This window comes from Plecotus auritus (genome assembly GCF_963455305.1).
Source record: "Plecotus auritus genome assembly, chromosome: 11".
Taxonomy (NCBI): domain Eukaryota; kingdom Metazoa; phylum Chordata; class Mammalia; order Chiroptera; family Vespertilionidae; genus Plecotus; species Plecotus auritus.
In genome coordinates, this window is record NC_137777.1 from 4,070,454 (window position 1) to 4,093,401 (window position 22,948).

At 58.5% G+C, this 22,948-nt stretch overlaps 1 protein-coding gene across 3 annotated transcripts; it reads right to left on the reverse strand.

Annotated features, from left to right (window-relative positions):
* Positions 1 to 1,911: 1,911 nt before the first annotated feature.
* On the reverse strand, positions 1,912 to 22,948 carry CCN4 (cellular communication network factor 4; the record flags this gene model as incomplete). Of its 3 annotated transcripts, XM_080646443.1 has the most annotated exons (5): positions 1,912 to 2,211; positions 3,400 to 3,593; positions 5,836 to 6,096; positions 13,320 to 13,599; positions 22,880 to 22,948. In XM_080646443.1, the coding sequence occupies 5 exons, from the start codon at positions 22,946 to 22,948 to the stop codon at positions 1,912 to 1,914; spliced, it is 1,104 nt and encodes a 367-aa protein (XP_080502569.1). The 3 variants fall into 3 exon arrangements, with proteins under 3 accessions (XP_080502569.1, XP_080502570.1, XP_080502571.1); XM_080646444.1 differs by lacking the exon at positions 5,836 to 6,096; XM_080646445.1 differs by lacking the exons at positions 3,400 to 3,593; positions 5,836 to 6,096; positions 13,320 to 13,599.

A 22,948-nucleotide genomic window follows, 5' to 3' on the forward strand; every position in this document is an offset into this window, starting at 1 on the left:
GGGAGGGGGAGGGCGTGGGATTTTGTCCATCTCCTATGTTTCTGGGCCCTCGGCACCTAAATGATCTGAATGCCAGGGTCTCCTCTCTTGGAAAAGGCCCCAGAGACAGTAAGGAAGGGCAAAAAAAAAAAACAAAAACCGAGAGTGCGGAGTCACGGACTTGGACGTGTTTTCCTGCCCCGACTCGCTTGGAAGCTCTGAAAGTAGGAAAAACATCGGGGTGATCAGGCCGGTCAGCTGGGGTTGCAATCCCGACCCCCCACGGACCACCTGGGCAGCTGTGGCCCCGTTTCCTCACCTCTGTGAGCCTCCATTTCACATTTGTAAGAACAGAAATCGTCATGGGCACTTTTCAACAGGCCCTGAAGTGTCCGTGAGCCAGTGCATGGCAGGCGCCGGGAACAGGGACCGTGGCAGGTACAGAGTAAGAGAACAGTAGGTAGCTCAGTTTACTAACGAAGCGAGTACTGGCCTCCTTTCCCCAGGGGCAGCCTTGTCCTGCTATTAGCTCCACCCCTTTGGCTCTTGGTCCCTGTTAAATAGGTTTCTGTTTCGAACCAACTGGTAACCCTCGGTCGTGTGGGTCAGAACGGGGTCGTGTGACATGGGTCACTGAGGCAGAGAGACGATATGGCCCTAACCGGTTTGGCTCAGTAGATAGAGCGTCGGCCTGCGGACTGAAAGGTCCCAGGTTCATTCCTGGTCAAGGGCATGTACCTTGGTTGCGGGCACATCCCCAGTAGGAGGTGTGCAGGAGGCAGCTGATCGGTGTTTCTCTCTCATCGATGTTTCTAACTCTCTATCCCTCTCCCTTCCTCTCTGTAAAAAAGCAATAAAATATATATATACTTTTTAAAAAAGAGACAATATGTCCTGGGCCCAGTGCCCCTTGCCACCCAGGCTGATGCAGGCTGGTCCCACCCCCTGGCCTGACCCACCCCCGGCCTGGACCTTGGTCACTGCAGGAAGATCTGGCCTGGACCTCAGTGGAGGCTCCTTAAGTGCAGAGCAATGTCCCAGGACACCACTCTCAGGGGTTGGTGAGGCCAGGGGCTCCCCCACCTCCCCTGAACCCCCAGGCCGGTGGGGGTCTGGCTTTGGGGAAGAGCCTGGCTCATCCCCGATGGACGTCCTGGGGGTCAGCAGCAGATGTGTGCTGCGTCCGTTGCTCCGTCTGAAAATTGGCTGACCTTGCTCTGCCCTTGGAGCCTTGACTGGGGACTTGGCCCTGGAACAAGAATGAAATTTACCAAATAGCATTTCTAACGGGAATGGCCCCAATGTGTACCCCTCACAGTGCGGGAGTGAAGAGGAACTTAACCTCAGCAACGCCCGGATTCATAGACACAGTTTTCCATGAAAAATCCAAGCCCAGGAGCCATTCACCTCCCCTGGCAGATGTTTGGTGACGTTGGGGTACGTAAATCTTTGGGATCAGAGCTACTTTGGGGTGCTGTGGTCAGAACTGCCAATTATAGGGCCACTCAGCAGGGCCCGAGCAATAGATCGATCCGTTGTCCTCAATCCCATCGCTCCTGTTGCGTGGACCCAAGGAATCTCGTGTTTGGCATCTCCAGGGGGAATTAGCGAGATCGAGTGTCTAGCTGAGTCGCTCCATGGGACGCGGGACGCCCAGTGACTCACACGGGCCGGGGTGGCCCAGACCAGATGGAGACAGGCGCTTTCTGTGGAGGGCACGCAGGATGCTGCCAAGGACGTGACCCACAGATGGGCCGGAGCAGCCGCAGAGTGGGCCACTGGGTGCTCGGAGACAGGGAAGGGGCCAAGGGTCTGGGTCAGGGTCACCGGAGATGAATGGGAAGTGGACTAGGGAGGGCCACCTGTGGGCCGCCGAGGGCTGGCTGCTTGGCACATGTTGGGCCAGGCCCGAGCCCTGCGTTTGGTGCCCGCCTAATTGGCGATTTCTGAGAAGTCAGGGTAGAGGTCCAGATCAGCAAAGATGTCGTTGGGGTTCCTGCAGCTGAGGTTGCAGAAGCAGGCGTTGATCCACAGGACCCGGCGGGAGAAGCCAGGCCCGTCGGGGCACTGGAAGGGGACGTCGATGGTCTTGGACTTGTAGGGGATGCAGCACCTGTTGTCCGTGCACACCCCACAGTACTTGGGCCTGTAGGCGCGTGTGCTGACGCAGCCGGCGAGGGTGAAGTTCAAGGGCGCCTCCGGCTGGTACACAGCCAGACACTTCTTCCCTTCCTGCGGGAAAGGGGTGTCGGTTGGGATGCTCAGAGGACAAACCTCTGCTCTCCCAGCCTCACGGTCCCTTTTCTCTCACCCCCTTTCTTTTAGATCTGCAGCGTCTTCACGCTGGGAAGGCCTCCCCGAATCCAGCAAGACCCCCCCCGTGCGATACAGGCGTCAACTGAGGCCCACAGACAGGATGGCTTTGCTCAGGTCCTGCCTCGCAGTCTGCAGTGTCCCCCCTTCCCTCTGCTTCTGCCCCCGCCTCCCCACCCACAGGACACCCCTGCAGCTCCCCCATCAACCAAGTGCCCAGCTAGCAGTGACCGGGTACACGCTTTACCCACCCTCCCCCTGCTCCCCACAGCCTCTCACACCCACTCACTCAACCGGGCTGGTGTTGTTTAAAAGTAGCTCGCCCAACTGGTATGGTTGAGTGTCGACCTATGAACCAGGAGGTCACGGTTTGGTTCCCGGTCGGGGCACAGGCCTGGTTTGCGGGCTCCATCCCCAGTGTGGGGCGTGCAGGAGGCAGCCGATCCATGATTCTCTCTCATGGATGCTTCTGTCTCTCTCTCTCTTTCTCCCTTCCTCTCTGACATCAATAAAAATATATTTTAAAAAAATGGAAGTTGCTCTGTCTCTCCCTTGGGCCACTCAAGAGCAGGGCTCTTTCGGGGCATCTGTGGTCTAATTCCATGCCTGGTACAAGGCAGGCGCTGGAAGGGAGGTCAAAGGGCCCCGATGTGTTATGGACGTGGGGCCTGGGCCACAGAGATGCGGGGACATTGGCCACCATCATGTGCAGTCAGCAGCAGCAGCAGGCATTTGACGCCAGCATCCCCAGCCCCGTCTAGTGCTCCTGTCACCCACGTGGCTGGCGTGAGGTGCACACGGGTGGCGTGGGCACAGGGTCAGAGGAGAATGGCAGTCACGAGGGTCCCCCGGAATCACCAGGGGACCAATTCTGAGGTCCCTGGGTTCTCTCCAGAGAGATCCTGATGCTATTACCATAGTCACCACCATCACTTCCGTTCAGTGAAATTCACAAGACGCCCACACGTTACCCCAATAATGGTTAGGAGGTGGGCTTCCTTGTTTCCATTTTACAGCGGCCCCCCGAGAAAGCTGGGGAGCCAGGCTCAGAGCCCAGCTCCTCCGTGGAGCCCGAGACGCCGGCCCCGCCCGGGGAGGGGGACCCACCTTGATGAGCGGACGGATGTCCACGTGGCAGGGCCGCAGGGTGCAGAGGCGGCTCTCCTGCTCGGGCCAGCAGCGGGCGTTGGCGTTGGAGACCCGCGTGGAGATGCCCAGGCCGCAGCTGGTGGAGCAGGGGCTCCAGGGGCTGGTGTGGGCTATGCAGTTCCCGTGCCAGGGCTCGGCCTCGCCCACGACCGCTGCGGACAGACACCAGACCCCTGTGAGTCTACAGCCTCCGTCACCCCCAACCCCCACCACCACCACCGGGGGGCCCTGAAACTCGGCGAGGACGGAGTTGGCCAGTCGGCTTCTAACTGTCCTGGGTCCCGCGGGGACAGAAGGCCTGGCTCTGAGTCCCTCCTCTTCTCTGGACGGAAGGCCATCTTTGGGGACAGGCGGACCTGCGTTCAAATCCCGCTCGACCGCCTACCCCTGTGTGACCCTAGACATCTGGGCCCGGCCCCGCCTCCTCACTGAAGCAATACCAGCGGCCTCGCAGGCTGGAAGGCAGTGCAGGGCGGGGTGGGGGGGGCGATGGAGGTAATCTAGACGCTGAGCACGTGTCCGGCGTCTGCTTGGGGCCGGGAATAAAAGCCACGAGACCCTGCTCCTGCCCTCAGAGGTCACGTTTATCTGGGGGAAGGTCAAAGGCGAGTGGCTACCCCGGATCCAGCATTTCGTCTGGGTGAGGCTGAGGGCACGGTGCTCAAGGGGACACACAGGGTGTGGGTGCAGGTCTGAGCAGGGCCACCTGTGGGGGGGGGTGATGGTAGTACCCCCTCCTGGGCTGTGGGTGGAAAGGTGGCCGGCACACGTGGCCTCCCAGGCTGCCTGGCCCTCAGTGAGCCCTCAGGTGCTGTGAGCTCACGTGGATTCTTAACCATCGGCCAGCAAACACCAGCTCTCGGGTGGGTCATTAATGTTGCTCTCCTGGCACCTAGAACGCTCTCTGGCGGCCTGAGAAATGGAGGTCGCAGTGAGCTAGGGATGGGGGCGGTGGCACGCCGGCGAGGCAGAGAGCCCACAGCAGGATGGGCCGAGGTACCCAGACAGACCCCAGGGGGAAGCCAGTCTCACTCTGCAGAGCAGGAGAGAAAGTGCAGGCAGAGGGGAGGGGGAAGGCAGAGGGGAGGGGGAAGGCAGAGGGGAGGGGAGAAGGCAGAGGGGAAGGGGGAAGGCAGAGGGGAGGGGGAAGGCAGAGGGGAGGGGAGAAGGCAGAGGGGAGGGAGGAAGGCAGATGGAGAGAGAGTGGGGGGAGTGGGGGAGAGGGAGAGAGAAAGGGGCTGGGAGAGAAAGGTGATAAAAATGGGGGGGGGGGCGTGAGACAAAAACAGGAAAGAAAAGCCATCTAATAGGATCAGAAAGGGGGAAGGTGAGGCCTCATACGCAGCCCCTCAAAGCTAAAGGTGTGCAGGGAACACTGATGCATGAGTGAGGGATGGAGCAGGGAGAGGTGGGGAGGGGAAGGGAGGGGATAGGAGGGGAGGGAAGGGGAGGGACAGATCTGGGTGAGCTGGGCTGTGAGGTGGAGGGAGAGATGGAGGGGAGGGATTTGCCTGAGAGGATAAAGGGCTTTGGTTTCTGGGTCACCAGCTAGGCCGGCAGGGGCTCTGCTGGTGTTTGGTCAGAATGGGGTCACTGGGCCACACACAGCGGGCAGACAGCTGTGCCCCCTCCCCCCTGTGGTGGAACTGCTGCCCTGGGCTTGCCAGGGACACAGCTCTCCTGTCACGTCCTCCCCACAGGGACTGCTCTTTCCTGGGGCTGGCTCAGCCTCCGGGGCACCCCAGCCGCACCCAGAGAGGCTGTGCAACCCTGGACCCCAGCAGAGGTGGGGGTGGGCGGACCGCCCTCCTGCCTGGCCCAGCCAGACCCCAGGCCCCTCTGCACCCCTGCTCCCTGCTCTCCCGCTTGTTCTTTTGGGAAACTCTTCTCTTGGCCTCTGCAAACCCTGCCTGTGCCGCCTGCCTCTGGGATCTGCCGCCTTCAGCTGCTCTCTCTCCCTCGCCGCACGTGGCGGTGGCTCAGGGGGACCCCATGTCCCCCAGGTCTGTTGGCCTTTGGGGCTGATACTACTTGAGTGGCAGGTGCCATTGGCATCTAGTGGGTGGGCGCCAGGGATGCTGCTTAGCATCGCACAGGGCACAAGGCACAGCCCGTCACAAGGAATTATCTGGTCCCAAGGCCTCGCCTCCCCAGGTACCCCCCCCCCCCCCCTGCACCCTCCCCTGGTCTGTAAGTGGGATCGTAATGAACCGCACCCGCCTGGCTTTGCTCTCCACAAAGCCCTCCCTCAGCTCAGGCTCCGAGGACCCCACGGGACAGGCAGAGCCGGGGCCGTTCCCAGGTTACCCCGAGAAGGCAGGTCCGAGGAGACTGCCTTCCCCAGGCCCGCCCTCCGCGCCGCATGCACAAGCCGCACCCACGCGCCGCACCCACCTAGGTCTCCCGTGTGGCGCGGCGCGGTCTTGCGCAGCCTCCGGGCTTCGTTGTCGCACACCCACTGCTCACAGCAGCGGCCGGGCAGGCGGACCCTCCGCGGGTGGCGGCACCAGAGGCGTGGGGGGCGCACCCGCAGGCACAGGGGCGTGCAGCCCACCGCGCCGTCCACGCACGTGCAGTTGAACTTGCAGCTGGGCTGGAAGGACTCGCCATTGCCGTAGCGCACCCCGTCCAGGACGCAGCCCACGCCGACCACCTCTGTGAACACAGGGCGCGGTCAGGCCTAGCCCCCGCCCCCCAGGGTCACCTCCCATGGTGCACCGCGCCCAAACCCACTGGGGGCGGGACGCAAGGGCAGGGCCCAACCCGCGAGGGGCCTGGGCAGAGGGCAGGTGGTGCTGTCACAGTTTCAGCTGCTGCTCAATGAGTCACACCTGCTGCCAATGTCAGAGGGTTAAGCAATTGGGGGGGGGGGGGGAGGGCAGGGATCCGGGCAGCCAGCTCCCGCTCCTGTCCCCAGCACCTGGCACAGAGCCTGGTACTGACACGTATGTGTCCCTGAGCTCATGGTTGTCAGCGGGCAGACAGGGAGAACCCATCGGAACACTCGGAAACAAAGGTCCCACCGAGGCCATGCGGACTGATGGCTGTTCTAGGCGCTGAAGATCCAGGCGTGAATCAAACCGGCAAACCCCACACCTCACGGCGCTTACTTTGTAGTGGGGGTGACCAGGGAGAACCAACAGATCACAGAACGCCGCTGGGGACACGGGCCAGGGAGAGCGGTGAAGCAGGAGGGGGCGCTGGGAGCTGGGCAGTCCCCGGGTTACATGAGACGGGCAGGCAGGACCTCCCTGAGGCTGGAAGGTGTGGGGTGAGCGGTCCGGGCGCTGGGGGAGGAGCCCCCTGAGGTGGGGCAGCCGGGACCTGGAGGGGCAGGAGACAGGGGAGAGCGGCTTCCCTGCAGGCTCACTGGAAGGCGCACAGCGGTTGGAGCCTGGAGCCTAGAACGGTGCCTGATGCACAGAGGACTCAGGTCACGGTTGACTCCATGAGATGAATTCTACTTGTTGGGAGCACGCGTGGAGCTGAGGACGGAGGGGAGGTGGTAAGGGCAGTGTCAGGAGGCGCCCCAGCCATCCAGGCGACAGGGGGTGGTGCTTAGGCCAGGGAGGGACCGAGAGCCGCTAGGAGAAGGGCTCGGTTTGGGAGACATTTGACAGGAAGAGCTGCTGGGACTCTCTGAAGCCCAGCCTCTGCCCTGTGTGAGGGGACGTGGATGGAGGAGGCAGTGCTGGGTGCCCGGGAGCCTTGGCAGTGGGGTTCCCCGGCACTGCACAGGGGCGCCACCCGGGAGCTCTTTAAAACTCGAATGCCCAAAAAATAAAAATAAAAAAGAAATACAAATAAAAGAAAAAAAATAGAGAAAAAAGAAGAAGAAAAGAGAGAGAAATTAAAATTCAGATTTCCATGCCATGCCCCGATGGGGCGGGGGTGAGGGGGGCGGGGAAGACCTAGGCTCAGTGTTTTGGCTTTCGGGCCTTGGAAGATTTGAAAAGCTTCCCAGGTGAATTCGGTCCGCAACCAAGATGGAGAACCACTGTGTCCAGAAGCTGCTCGTCTCCTGCGAGGTGCGGTGGCGGTGCTGGTGGCGCTGACTCGCCTGCCGCCTCAGCTAGAGATGGAGGTAGGTATGACGGCTGCAGGTGGGCCATCCCTGGCCTCTGGTGCCCCCTCCTCCTCCACTTTCTAAGGAAGGAAGGAAAGACTAGCGTTCGTGAATCTGGGGGCGTTTCCTTCCCCATCTCCTATCTAACCTCAGACGTGCAAGTCCAGGTGGCCTGGCCAGCCTTCCTCTTATTGAAGGACTTGCGGGGAGTCAGCCCCCACTGCTCTGCCATCGGGCCTCCAGTCCCCTCACCTGACCCCTGGACTGTCAGCTACATGGGAACAGGGACACTGGGCCATGCCTGGTCGTAACCCAGTCATTGTATCACTGTGTGGGTGGATGGATGGATGGATGGATGGATGGATGATGGATGGATGGATGATGGATGGATGGATGATGGATGGATGGATGATGGATGGTGGATGGATGATGGATGAATAGATGGATAGATGAATGGATAGATAGATGGATGGATGGATGGATAGATTGATGGATGGATGGATGATGGATGATGGATGGATAGATGGATGGATAGATGGATAGATGGATGGTTGGATAGATGGATGGATGGATGGATGGATGATGGATGATGGATGGATAGATGGATAGATGGATGGATGGATAGATTGATGGATGGATGGATGGATGGATGGATGATGGGTGGGAGGTGGGGCTTTACATTGGGCTCCTGCCATGGATCAGGTACTTAGCATCTCACACACCTAAAGAGAGAGGCATGATTTGTCACTTTTCCCCTGGAAAGCGACACTTACAAGGTTACGTGGCTAGCCTAACCTCATCACCCTGGTTAGTTCTGGTGCCAGAACTGGAATCCAAGTTCTCTAGCTCCAAACACCACGCCTGGCAAGTCTTCTCCTCCCTCCCCTTCACACGGGGGGTCTGAGCCTGGACCCCGCCCGGCCCCTCCTCCGAGGATGACCTGGAACAGGGCTGAGTGACTTCCCCATGGAAGAGTCACAACACAATGGCGCAGCAGCCCTCACGTCTGAGGCTGCAACAACCGCGCGGGGCTGGTTTGAACAAGCTCCTTGAGTGATGTGCCCAAGGTCACGTAACAGGTGAACCCAGAGTCAGGATTCAAAGCTCATGTCCGCCTTAGCCTCCGCGATCCCGGCCGCAGCCGCCCCGCCCGGGCCTGAGCGGCCACATCACAGGCCGCCAGTGTTTGCACAACAGAAATAGCCAGGAGCAGATCCGGAGGCACTCGCTTGCAGCAGTGTTTAGCTTGGCGCCCAGGGCATTTCAAACATCTTTTCTAAAACGCGCTGCCAACATGTACAAATTATACCCAAATCTGGATTTTTGGATTTTCTTGAAAACTGAGCAGACGGCCAAGACCAGGCTCACTTTTCTGCCGGCCATGGTGGCTGGTGCCCAGGACCGGCCAACTCTGCTGCCACCACTCGCCGCGGCCACACTGCCGCCGCCCCATCACCCTCCCTGCGGCTTCTCCGTCCCAGGTCGCACATGTTTACACTATTTTTACCTCCCGCCTCGTCCTGAACTGGTTGTGGGCACGTCTCCAGGCAGGTTCAGCCTCTGGGGTGCCATGGGTCGAGCTGACCACCGGACGGATTTTTCTGTTTAGGGATCTGCTCCTTCTCTCTCTCCTCGGTGCCCCGGGCTGCTCTCCCTTCCATGGTCAGGCCTGGCCTCTTCTTCCCTGGACGAGGCCTCATGGACTCAGACGCGAGAGCAGTGCTTCTGGGAGGACGGTCGGAAGAGCACTAATGAGTGTGTGCGTGTGTGAATGTGTGTGTGTGTATGCATGTGTGCACACATGTATGCATGAGATGTGAATGTGTGTATGCATGTGTGCACATATGTATGCATGAGATATGAATGTGTGTGCGTGTGTGCACATATGTATGCAAGAGATGTATGTGTGAGTGTGTGCACACATGTATGCATGAGATGTGTGTGTGCACGTGTGCACATATGTATGCATGAGATCTGTGTATCTGAGTATGTGCGCACACATGTATGCACGAGATGTGAGTGTGCGCACACACATATGTATGCATGCTATGTGTATGTGTGCATACATGTGCACACATGTATGCATGGATATGTGTATCTGAGTGCCTGCGCACACATGTATGCATGAAATGTGCATATCTGTGAGTGTGTTGTGAGTGTGTGCACACACATATGTAGGCATGAGATGTGTGTATCTGTGAGTGTGTGTGTGTGTGTGTGTTGAGACGGTTAAAAATCTACCTCGACAAAAGAGTTCATTGTGCGAACAAGTTTGAAAAGCAAAGGCTTCTACCGGCAGCTCTCCTTTGGGTGTGACCACGGGCATGGCGTTCACAGCCCCGGAGCAGGTCTCTGACGCTTGTTGAACTTGATTTATTCCACTGTCTGCAAACCTCCACGACCAGGGAGCCTTTGGGAATGAGAGGCTGTGAAAATCCCTGCAGACCAGCTTTCTCACAGCCGCAAGGAGGGAGCGTAGAAGTCGAGATGGGGGCGCTGGGGCTGCAGTGAGGGCAGCAGGGCCTGAGAGACACAGAGGGGGGTGGGGGTGGGTGGGAAGGTAGCTTCCAGGCCCCTGCGGGGAGGGGCAGGCAGGAGAGGCGTCTCGGGCTGTGCAATCTCCGAGTCCGGGAGAGAATGTCTACAGGGCGCGGTGCCTGGCGCCTGGTGAGGTGTCTGTGCAGCCTGAGAGATGAGTGTAGTCACGGAGAACTGAGTGACCTTCCTAATGACCTTGAAGAGCAGCCGTGGAAGCGGGGAAATGATGCGGGTCTCCTCTGCCTAGAGGGGTCCTGGTGCAGGAAGGCTCGGCCACGTTCCCGAAGCTGGCCTTGGGGAGAGAGTGCATGACTGACAGTATACAGTAGCCCCCTGTTATCCACGGTTTTGTTTCCCACGGGGTCAACTATGGTCTGAAAATATTCAAGGGAATATTCCAGAAATAAACAATTCAATGAACTGTTCATAGGTTTTAAATTACAGGCTGCTCTGGATAACGCGATAAAACCCCACGCCATCCTGCCCCTCCCACGCGGGACATGAGTCACCCCTTTGTCCAGCATGCCCACGCGGTCGACGCTGCCCTCGTGGTATCACAGAGCTTGTGTCCAAGTCACCCTGATTTTACTTAATAACACCACAGCTACTGAACTCTCACTTCACCCAGTAGAGTGTTGTGATTGCCCCATTTTATGATTACTTATGATTGTTGATCTCCTACTGCGTCTAATTGTAAATTCCACTTTATCACAGGTAAGTATACACAGCAAAAAACATAGCATCCATAGAGTTCAGCACTATCCATGGTTTCGGGCATCCATGAGGGGTCCTGGAACGTGTCCCCCGCAGATAAGGGGGGCTATTGTATATCAGCAGTCTCACCTGAGCATGCATAAGAATCACCTGGGAAGCTTGTTAAAGGTGTGGGTCCCACCCCCACCGCCGAAAGTGTGGGGTTCAGGAACAACACCTTTAACCAACACATAGGTGATTCTGTACAGGCGTAACCAACACGTAGGTGATTCTGTACAGGTGTAACCAACACACAGGTGATTCTGTACAGGTGTAACCAACACATAGGTGATTCTGTACAGGTGTAACCAACACATAGGTGATTCTGTACAGGCGTAACCAACACACAGGTGATTCTGTACAGGCGTAACCAACACACAGGTGATTCTGTACAGGCGTAACCAACACATAGGTGATTCTGTACAGGAGTAACCAACACATAGGTGATTCTGTACAGGCGTAACCAACACATAGGTGATTCTGTACAGGCGTAACCAACACACAGGTGTTTCTGTACAGGCGTAACCAACACACAGGTGATTCTGTACAGGTGTAACCAACACACAGGTGATTCTGTACAGGCGTAACCAACACATAGGTGATTCTGTACAGGCGTAACCAACACGTAGGTGATTCTGTACAGGCGTAACCAACACGTAGGTGATTCTGTACAGGCGTAACCAACACGTAGGTGATTCTGTACAGGCGTAACCAACACATAGGTGATTCTGTACAGGCGTAACCAACACATAGGTGATTCTGTACAGGCGTAACCAACACATAGGTGATTCTGTACAGGAGTAACCAACACATAGGTGATTCTGTACAGGCGTAACCAACACATAGGTGATTCTGTACAGGTGTAACCAACACATAGGTGACTCTGTGTAAGTTCTGATTGCACACACTGTTCTGTGGGGCTAACGGTGAGTCTGAAGGAAAGGAATGAAAGATGAAGGATGAGAGGGAATATCCCTGGTAAAGCTAAAGACACATGACTTGCTATGAAAGTGGAAGCGTGAGCCAATGATAAAAGAGCAGGAAGTGCTCATGAATGAACCACGAGGCTCCGATAGGCTTGTCTGACTTGGATTTGTGTGCACCATCTATCCGTACCCTCCCTAGGAGAAGCAGGGGATTAGGTGAGGCGAGAGACGGCGCTGTGTGTGTGTGAGTCACAGCTGGAGGGCGGGGCTGGATTCGGCTCCGGGGAGAGGAGGCTCTTGGGGAACTGTTCAGAGGCCAGGCTGCTGCATCATAGGCCTCGTCTCTCTCCCCCCCCCACCCTGCCCCCATCCTGCTGGGTCGTGTGTCTCTGAGAAATGCTTAGATGGTTCAGGCCAAATGAATACCAGCCCAGATAGAAGCAGATCAGATAGTCCCAGAATGGAGGTCTCTGGGAACAAAAAGGACACGACGTAGCACTTAGAGAAAACAGACCACAAACACCACAGCCCTTCCCCACGTGAGGATAGTATAAAGACCAGAGTAAACACAAACAAACCCCCCCCCCAAAAGAAAAAAACCCCACACCAAACAAACAAAAGCAAAGGCAACGAGAAACTCCGGGAAAAACAAAAGGCTTCCTAAGCCAGGAGACTCAGACAAGTGTACAGCTCCTGCCGCCGTGACACACTGACACTCTCGGGACACTGAATGGTGGGGACTGTACACACCGCAATACGCCAACGACACTGGAAGGGGCATCAGGGAGCTAGTCATTAGGGCGGCAGCTGTCATACAGGATCAGGGACAGACGACCCCACGTCCATATTTCCAGCCAATCGAGACGGAAAAATAGGTATGCGTTGTGCAGTCGTAACTACCCAACGAAAGGGCGAACAGCTAACAGGGGCCGTGCGAACTGAAGGACGTGGGGGTGGGAGAGAGGAAGCAATGATTGCAGGCTGCTGGCTTTTATTCTTTCAAGGCCACTGACTTTTTAAAGTCTATCTTATTTTAATTCATGTATCACTGAGACAGCGGGAGCCCTGCAGGGTCCTAGAGCCCCGGAGGCCATGGCATCCTGCAAGGGATCCTGCCACTAAGACAGAGATGGGGAACGTCCCGGCCCGCGGGCCAGATAAGGCCCTCAAAATCCTTTGGTCGGGCCCTGCCAAGGCATTAGGGGTGAGTTAATGAATGTTTGACCCTAAACAGCGGGCTAATGTTTAAGTGATATTTCTATGACCCGCGAATGATGTCATGCATATCCACATGGCCCTGGGCAGAGACAAGGGTCCCCACCCCTGCCCGAAGAGAATGAAACCAGGCTGAGCCCTCCCTGGAGTCTGGCCTGGATGTGCCCCGGGTCCGAGAGCGAGCCGGATGCCCGGTCTGGAGAGGAGAGGGAGGCTGGCATCGGTCCCTCCTCAGGGAGCCCCGCCTCTGGCCTCTGATGATCAGCTGGGGTGTGTGGGGCACCCCCTCCAGAACACGGGCCTGCCCAGGGGCGGGCTCCAGGTGAGGGCCCGGGCGGAGCTGGCGGGGGGGGGTGGCGAAGGAGGGAAGGGTCACTTACGTGCACACACTCCTATTGCGTACCTCGGGCGGTCCCCGCTGTAGTCGCAGTAGAGGCCGCGGTGGGGGTCACAGACGGCAGCCTCGGTGCAGTTATCCCCGAGCTGCTGGGCGCACACCTTGCAGCACTCGCAGCCGTCCGTGACGAGGCTGACCCCCAGCGGGCAGCGTGGCGGGGACGGCGGGCACTCGCACGGCCACTTGCAGAACTGGGGGCGTGAGGACGTGTCCTCCAGCGGCGCGGGGGTGAAGGCCATGGCCGTGGGGGCTGCAGAGAGGGCCTGCGGGGGGAATGGCAGAAGTGAGGGGGCTGCCATCACCTCCCATCTTTGTGGTGTTCAAAAGGCGCGCATCCAATTACGTTTTTCTGGCATGTTCCCCCCTCACCCGAGGATATGTTTTTAAATTGACTTTTAGAGAGAGAGAGAGAGAGAGAGAGAGAGAGAGAGAGAGAGAGAAACATCAATGTGCGAGAGAAACATGGATTGGTTGCCTCGCATATGTTCCCCAACCAGGGATCGAACCTGCAACCTAGGGATGTGCCCTGACCAGGAATCGAACCCACGACCCTTCAGTCCGCAGGCCCGATGCTCTAACCAACTGAGCGGACCCAGCGGCCAGGGCCGCACTGCATTCTTTGAACAACAGATGCTGAGACATCCAGGCAGATCCTGCCTCCCTTCGCTAAGAAGGAAACGGAGACCCAAAGAGACAGGGACATGCCCAGGGTGACCCAGTCCACGTCGGGGCGAGACACAAACGACCCTCTCCACTCCCTGTTCTCCCCGCTCTGCCTCCTCCGGCCTCTCAGCCACTCAGTGGCATTTGCACAGCGAGTCCTCAGTCTCCCTTGAGCATTAGGCATTCCAAGAGCAATCTGAAAATTCCCTGCGCCTAGGGGACCCACAGCTCAGAGGAGAGGCGATGTATTACAACACGAGGCCAGGTGCGGGGTGCTGGGCCTCCCGGGGGAGCCCCGAAGCTCCCGGGCACTCCCATTCGCCTGGTGAGTGAGCCACCCTGTGCACTTGGCTGCCAGGCCCAGAGGCCCGGAGCGATGGTCTACGGCCAGGCGTCCTCAAACTACGGCCCGCGGGCCACATGCGGTCCGCCGAGGACATTTATCCGGCCCGCCGGGTGCCGCTGCCTGTCCTGCTTAGCAGCCGACGCGTCCCGGGCCCGCAGTGCGCATAGGAATTTGTTCATAGTTTTTTTTTTTTTTTTTTTTTTTTTTTTAACTATAGTCCGGCCCTCCAACGGTCTGAGGGACAGTGAACTGGCCCCCTGTTTAAAAAGTTTGAGGACCCCTGCTACGCTGAGATGCGGATCAGTCGGACTCATTTTCGGGGCCTGGCACCATCCTAAGTGCAGTAAATATTGATTCAATAGGTACAGGGCCTTGACAGTCAAAAAGACAAGCCTCGATCTGAGGTTGGACCACGGGTGCCTGCGTGGTCTCAGGCAGGCTTGCTGGCGGGACCGAACTGCCCTGGGGGTTGGCAATGCCGGCCCATGGTCACCCGGGAGGCAGCTGTGCGCCTGCGCCTGTGCCTGTTTGCTTTTCTGCAAAAGCACAGCATGACCTCAAACCTCAAATCGTTAAAAGCAACACCAGCCTGGCCGGCGAGGTCAGTGGCTGAGCGTCCACCTATGAACCGGGAGGTCACAGTTGGATTCCCAGTCCGGGCACATGCCTGGGTTGCGGGCTCCATGCCCAGTGTGGGGCGAGCAGGAGGCAGCTGATCAGTGATTCTCTCTCATCATTGATGTTTCTATCTCTCTCCCTCTCCCTGCCTCTCTGAAATCAATAAAAATATATTTTAAAAAAGATGCCCAGAAGGAAACAGCAGAGAGGACCCCCGGACAGAGATAAGCAGTAAGGGTCCCCCTGGCCCAGGGGTGGGCAAGCTTTTTGATTCGAGGGCCACAATGGGTTCTTAAACTGGACCGGAGGGCCGGAACAAAAGCATGGATGGAGTGTTTGTGTGAACTAATATAAATTCAAAGTAAAGGAGCGGAGGGGAGAGCAAGAGAACCCTCCGCTCTTTTGGCTCCGCGGGCCGGATAGAACAGCCGAACGGGCCGGATCCGGCTGCAGGCCGTAGTTTGCCCATGTCTGCCCTGGCCCAGGGGAGGGATGGGCGGGGTCCTCTGAGCCAGGCCCTTGCTGCTGGCGCCATCTAGTGGTGCAAAACCTCCAGGTCTCACATGCATAGGTGCACACACACAGGACATCAGCCCTTGAAAGTCCAGGGGGCGTGGCAGGTCCACCTGCCCTTCGCCTTGGTACATGGACCGTTGCCATAGAAATATGGACTCTCCTTGTTCACCCCAAAAGCAGCAGGAGAAGCATCTCGGCCCAAGAACAAAGACAAGAGGCCCCAGCCCCTCGGTTCGCTGATTCCCCGGAGAAGTTAGCCAGACCCCAAGGCCCAGGCTTCTGGCTCGGGAGGCCAGCGGCAGCACCGCCCTCGGCGCGGGGCCAGGAGGCCCTGTTGTAGCGCATACCTGTGCTGACCTCGAGCGGGCGGCCCGGGGCCCTTGGGGAGTGTGTCTCTGGTCACTCCGGAACCCCACCTTTGTCCTGAGGAAATGTGAGCCTCATGTCAGAGCTGTGGCTCCGAGGTCACCCCACGATGTCACCCTGACCTCTGCTCCCTGACTGGTGGCTTTAGGGTCGTGCCTCCGCCGGTGGTGCCTGCAATAGGACACCCACAGCTCAGGCCTCTGCCGCGTCCTCTCTCCACGGACAACAAGAATGAACTCCCGTGATGCTCTGCTTTCAAGTTAAACGCAGTACACCTGTTCTTGTTTAAGAACTCGGTACCTTGCCCCGCTGGCGTGTCTCAGGGGCTGAGCGTTGACCTATAACCAGGAGGTCACGGTTCGATTCCCGGTCAGGGCACATGCCCAGGTTGCGGGCTCCATCCCCAGTGTGGGGCGTGCAGGAGGCAGCCGATCCATGTCTCTCTCATCATGGATGTTTCTATCGCTCCCTCCCTCTCTTCCTCTCTGACATCAATAAAAATATCTTTAAAAAAGGAAAAGAAATAGGTACTTTGGCAAACCCCATAAGCCCAGAGGCGCCTTGGGTCGGCGGTGACACGGGAAGGTTTGGAGGAAACTCGGTGTCGTCAGCAGCAACAGAGGAGGCGGCCAGGCATCTACCCAGAGGCTCCCTTCCCCAGCAGCTCCCAGACGGGTCTCCTCCGGGGAAGGACACCACAGCGCAGGGTCACAGGGCATATGCCAAGGGGCGCGGGATCGGCCCCAGCTACCGAGGGTCCCAGAAAAGGACACAGGAGCCTCTGGGAGGCTTTTAAGGGACGAGTTGCTCTTTCTGCCTCTTCAGTGCCAGCACTGCGCCTGGCCTGCCCTGGGCCAGCTCTCCCAGCACAGCAGGGGAGGTCCCAGCATCTGGCTTGCCCGAGTAGGGGAGGCCGCACCCCGATTCTCCACAAGGGGGCAGCATTGAGACAGAAACTGCCCCAGCCAGCCCAATGGGGCCTGGGGGCTTTAGGAAAAGGCTGCCCTGTCTGGAAGCGGGGTGAGCTCACCCCTTTCCTGAAATGAGGGGTCCTGGGGAAAGTGGGGGAATGTGGCCCCAGGCCGGGGCCCAGGGCCACGGTTGTGACCCACCCACCCTCCCCATGCACTTCCCTGCTTCCTTCTCACTTTTCTGGTGGAACCGACTGGGGCAGCCACAGTATGAGAGGGTGGACACCTCTTTAAGAGCACCCCCCTGGGTGAGGCCCTGGGATCTCTGCCTGGGTACCGGTGGGGTGCCCTCGGGTGCCCAGCAATGAGCTAGCATTCCTCTACTGTTCTGCCGGATTGGGGGGGGGGGTTGTGAGTGCCCCTTCTCAGAATGTTCCTCTCCCTCATCCCACCCTTCCCCTCCCACTCCAGCCCTGGGCAGGCTCCTAGCCTTCCCTCACTCCTAGACTCCGTACCACACGGGGATTCCCAGAGAGCCAGGGGGACCCTTCCCTCCCTCTCCTTTGGGCCTTCCTCTCATTTTATCTCACTTTCCCCTCCACCCCCACTCACACCCCACCCCTCAACCCCACATCAAAGCCTAGCAGATCCACAGTCGTCCCAAGCCTGGACTTGCCTCCAGATTGGGGCCTTGGGATGGGCGGGCACAGCTTTTATCATCCCCTGGAATGCCCATTATTCAGGTTTTGAGAAGCCTGGCTCCTTCTCTTCCCATTTCATCTCCCTTATCCCCCACCTCCTTCCCTCATGGAGAGACAGGAGAGGGGGAGGAGGAAGCCGAGAAGAAGGAGGGGGTAAGGGAGGGGGAGGGGGAGGAGGAGGGGGAAGAGAGTTGGCAGGTTAAAATAATCTAATTCAAGGGTTTTTAAGTCAAGCATGCATAACAAATCTTCAAGGCACCCCTTCACGTGCCCGTACCTGGGAGTCACCCCCGGAATTCAGGCCCAGGGCCCTGGAATTGGTTCCCCCCACAGCCCTCTGATTTCTCAACACACTCCTCTCTGCTAGATAAAAACCCATCCCCAACCTGCCAGGCAACTCCGAGGTGGGGACAGAGCCAAGCAGTTACCACCACGCCTCCAGGACAGGAAGGGGCTGGGCACACCACAGGGCTGTGGGCTTCCATGGAAACGTGTGTGGATGGGCTCTGAAATCCTCGGCAGCATCAGGGGACCCTGACTCAGGGTTGTAGGACACAAGTCTGACCTATAAGAATCATTAGCACCACCAACACCAACAGCACCATCATCATCATCACCATCGATACCATCATCATCATCATCACCATCAATACCATCATCACCATCAATACCAACAGCACCATCAACACATCACCATCAATACCATCAGAACCATCAATACATCACCATCAATATAATCATCACTATCATCACCATCAACACATCACCATCAATACCATCAGCACCATCATCACCATCATCACCATCACCATCAATACATCATCACCAATACCATCAGCACCATCAGCACCATCAACACATCACCATCAATACCATCACCATCAATACCATCAGCACCATCAGCACTATCATCGTCACCATCAAATATTGTAATGAGAATTTTTGTTGTTGTTAATCCTCACCCGAGATATTTTTCCATTGATTTTTAGGGAGAGTGGAAGAGAGAGGGAAAGACAGACAGAAACATCGATGTGAGAGAAATACATCGCATGGTTGCCTCCTGCATGAGCCCTGACCAGGGCCTGGGCCAGGGAGGAGCCTGCAGCCGAGGTATGTGCCCTGGACCAGAACTGAACCTGGGACCCTGGGGTCCGCAGGCCGGTGCTCTATCCACTGAGCGGAACTGGCTAGGGCCATTATAATGAGAGTTTGACATTCTTGTATTCACACCGAGTCTCAGACGTCCGTGTGTATTTCCGCTTCCGGCAGCTTCCGGCACCTGTGCATGCTCAGCAGCCTCCGGGGGAGTGGCTCCGAGCGGACAGCGCTGGTCCAGTGGTCGGCAAACTCATTAGTCCACAGAGCCAAACATCAACAGTACAACGATTGAAATTTCTTTTGAGAGCCAAATTTTCTAAACTTAAACTTCTTCTAACGCCACTTCTTCAAAATAGACTCGCCCAGGCCGTGGTATTTTGTGGAAGAGCCACACTCAAGGGGCCAAAGAGCCGCATGTGGCTCGCGAGCCGCAGTTTGCCGGTCCGACCACTGGTCTAGACTGTCAGGATGCTCTTGCCTCGGAGGCGTGCGGTGTGCAAGTGAGCTGATTAATGCGGAGCGCTCGGGTCACTGCTCCGACACTGAGCACTCGGCCCCTGGGACACGGGGCTCCGTGGGTGCTAGGGCTGAGCGAGCACCGTGTCCACACCCCTCCTAGACATCGGCAGGATGTATGACATGACGCTATGGAGCCCCTTCCTTGATTTCCGGGCTGCAATTGGCATCCGGCCTGGCCCCTCCCAGGACCCCCCCACCTGGGCCATATGGAACCCACTGTGGCGACTCCTGGGAAGAATCCCAGGGTTTCTGTTCCTACAAAGTCAGGGGTAGTCTCCTGGCCTTTGGCCGCTCTGCTGGAGGGGCTGGGGGTTCTGAAACCTGAGGGAGGCGCCCTCCTCCGTGCTGCTGGGGGGCCCAGGGAGACGCCCAGCCCGAGGTCAGGGTTGGGTCTCCCAAAGCCCCCATTCCAGAGGGCGAGGCTGCCAGGACTGTGCCAGGCGGAACCATGTGCTCGACGCTGCCCGGCTCCCACCAGCGCCGCAGACAAGCCGTGGGCAGAGGGGCCCCGAGCTGAGAACAGAGCGGCCAAGTGGCGGGAAGAGGCTCTAAGCAGGGCTCGCGGGCGTGGGGTGCGGTGAGGTGGGAAATGCTCGCTCAGGTCTACACTGTGGACGGGAGGGGTAACCAAGCCTATTGTTCCTGTTATTGCTCCTTTATTTACTTATTTACTCATTTAAATATGATTTTATTGATTTCAGAGAGGAAGGGAGAGGGAGAGATAGAAACATCAATGATGAGAGGGAATCACACTGGGGATTGAGCCTGCAACCAGGCATGTGCCCTGACCGGGAATCAAACCGGGGACCCTTCAGTCCACAGGACGATGCTCTATCCACTGAGCCAAACCAGCTAGGGCCCACATTCTCACTCTTTTAAAAAAGGGCAATGCCACACACTGGGGTCCATACCTTTCTTTCTTTTTTTTAAAAAAATATATTTTATTGATATTTTACAGAGAGGAAGGGAAAGGGATAGAGAGCTAGAAACATCGATGAGAGAGGAACATCGATCAGCTGCCTCCTGCACACCCCCCACTGGGGATGTGCCCGCAACCAAGGTACATGCCCTCGACCGGAATCGAACCTGGGACCCTTCAGTCCGCAGGCCGACGCTCTAGCCACTGAGCCAAACCGGTTTCGGCTGGGGTCCATACCTTTCTACAGGGGGTCCTCGGAGGGGAGGGCAAGTTTGCATCTCATGCTCAGTGCACCCTCTTCACGCACTCACACGCACCATGGGGATCTGTGCCTCAGACAGGCTGCAACCTCATGCATGCCGTGCACACACATGCCCCTGTGCACACATGTGCCCCTGTGCACACCCCGCGTGCATTTATACGGGAAGTGATATGGGTGACCCGAGGCCTAACGTTGGCCCAGGAATGTATGAGCACAGTGTTGGTCGCCCCGGTCCCAGACCCCTGACCCCCGAGGCGTGCTGTGTTCTCGCCCCCGCAGCAGGGAGCTGGGGGCCCCATGAACCAGCGAGGACAGGGGGGTCCAGAGCGGTGAAGGGACTGGCGGCAGCTGGAACAGCCAGCCTCTCTCCCGGAGGCCATCTCTCCCTGTTGATGGCACCCCGGCGCCTGGGTGGCTGTCACCTGCCTCACCAGCCCGTGAGCCCTTCTAGGGGCACGTGCTTCTCATCCCTGCAAAGAGCATGGGCCACGAAGGCAGCCGCTGTCTTGCCGAGAGCTGGGCCTCGGTTCACTGAGCGTTAGCTGTGTGACCTCGGGCAAATGACTTAACTGCTCTGAGCTCCAGGTTTTGCATCTCCGAAGGAGGACGGTGCCACCTGCTTAAGGATGCTGCTCTGAGGATTTGGGGAGGCCCTTTGTGAATGTCCAGCGGGTGGACCGAGGACGGGCTTAGCCTTTGGCCCAGGACGTGGCAGCGCTCACCAAATACAGCCCCTTCCTCTTAGCAGCGGGTGGGCACCGAACCCCCGTAGAAGGAAGAAGAGCCTGGAGGGGGAGGCGCAAGTCTGCGGGCTGCCCCTTTGTCTCACCCCGCTCCCGCACCCGCTGCCCCGTCTCGCTGTCTGAGCTCTCTCTTCCTCCTTCGGTCACAGAACCTTGAGCTAACGTTTCACCCTCGACAGGGCGAGTCCCCCTGCGAGCCCACTTCCTCAAAGCGTTCCTGGCAGTTTGCACAGGCTGCTGCTTCTTCCATAGGAACGTGTAGAGTCACTTTTTCCGTTAGCATCCCGCTGGGACCCGAGCGGACCGGCAGCCCGCTGATGTGTTGGTGTCTGGGATTTCGCTATAAAGCAGGGCGGGTTGCCATTTGTCCCGCAGCCCTGCAGGGGGCGGGGAAGGAGGCCCTGAGGGCTCCGTGCTGGGCTTCCTGGGGAGCGCCCCAATCAGGAACAAGTGGGGACTGGGTCCTGTAGGGTTCCCCGAGGAGGTCCCCAGGCAGGGGCTGCACAGAGGAGAGACACCGCGCCTCCATCCTGCTGTCGGGGATCCTCTGGACTCTTGGGTCCTGTGCGTGTCCCCTCGGCCGGGCCCACGGCTCGGCGCCCCTCTTCCCCGGCACCTGTGGCTCGCGGAGGCTCCTGGAGCTCCAGTGTCCTGGGACCCCCCCCCCCCCCCCCCGGCAGACTTGTTTCCCCCCGCCGCCCCCTCAGGCTCGCTGCCCCACACCCTCACCTCTTCTCCATCCAGCCCCTGTCCTCCCGGCCGGCTTGGCTCTCTCTGGTCTGCAGGAAACACTCATTTCCCCAAACTTGGAAAGCTCTGGCAGAAAGCACGGCTTTGGCAGGAAAAGATCTACGTTCGAGCCCCGGCCACCGCTTCGTTAGGGGACCCTGGGCAAGTCCCTTACCTGCTCTGTCTCCGTTTCTGTTTTCATTTGTACACATGGAGTCCATGTCCTTTTCTGTGGGACAGGGGGCACTGTGCAGGTGCGGGGGACGGAACAACGAACCAGACAGACGCCCCCCGCACTGGGGGAGCACCCGTCGTCCAGCTCCTGCGGGGCGGCTGGCCAATAGCTGGCCGTCAGCTCTCAGCCCCAGATCCCGTTCAATCAGAGCCCACAGGTAAGCTACTTGCTTCCCGAGCCTCAGTTTCCTCATCCATGAATGGGGCACACTGATCCCTAAGGAAGCTGGCTGTGTGAGGGGAAGAAACCCCTCTTGCCCGCCCCCCCACCCCCCCGTTGGCTTTCCCTCTGGCCCCAGGGGGACTGGATTCAGAGCTCTCCCCTGCCCCCTGCCCACCCGCGCCTGCCTCCACGCCCAGCCCCAGAGGGCTGGCTCCGTCTGCCACGTGTCTTGCTCCCCTGGCTTCTTGGAGGTGCAGACCTCCCTCCCGCCCTTGGGGGTTAGACAGCATCGCGGGAGCCGTTACTCAAGTGGCGCTTGTGTTGAAAGCTGGCATTTCCCTCTCCGGCTTCTCATGGCATTTTCCACGTCCCCTTCCTGAGTCTATCCAGCCCCTGGAGACTCCGTTTTTCCAATCCCCAAGACTCAAGAAGCCCACTTACAACTTGCTCACAGTCATGCTGCTCAGAGAGGGTGAGAGACTAGCCCAAGGCCACACAGCCAGTCTCGGCAACGCTGGGTCCGGAGCCCAGGCCCCGGCTCCAGGGCCCCTTCCCGTCCGAGTTGCCTCAGGTGTGGAAGAAGGCGTGTGGGGCCGGCCCGTGTGTCTCTGCAGGTGCTGCCCCCGCTCCTCGCCCTGCCAGAACCCGCTGATCCCAGGCAGCCCTCCTCCTCACCCCGGGCCTCGCCCCTGCCCCCCCTCCAGCCCCTCGCATCCTGCCGGTCCCCTCTCTGAGCCCCTCCAGGCGGGACTCACCGTGGCCAGGGCGCTGCCCGCGGTGGCTGCGGTCACTACTGCCAGCGTCCAAGGCAGGAACCACCTCAT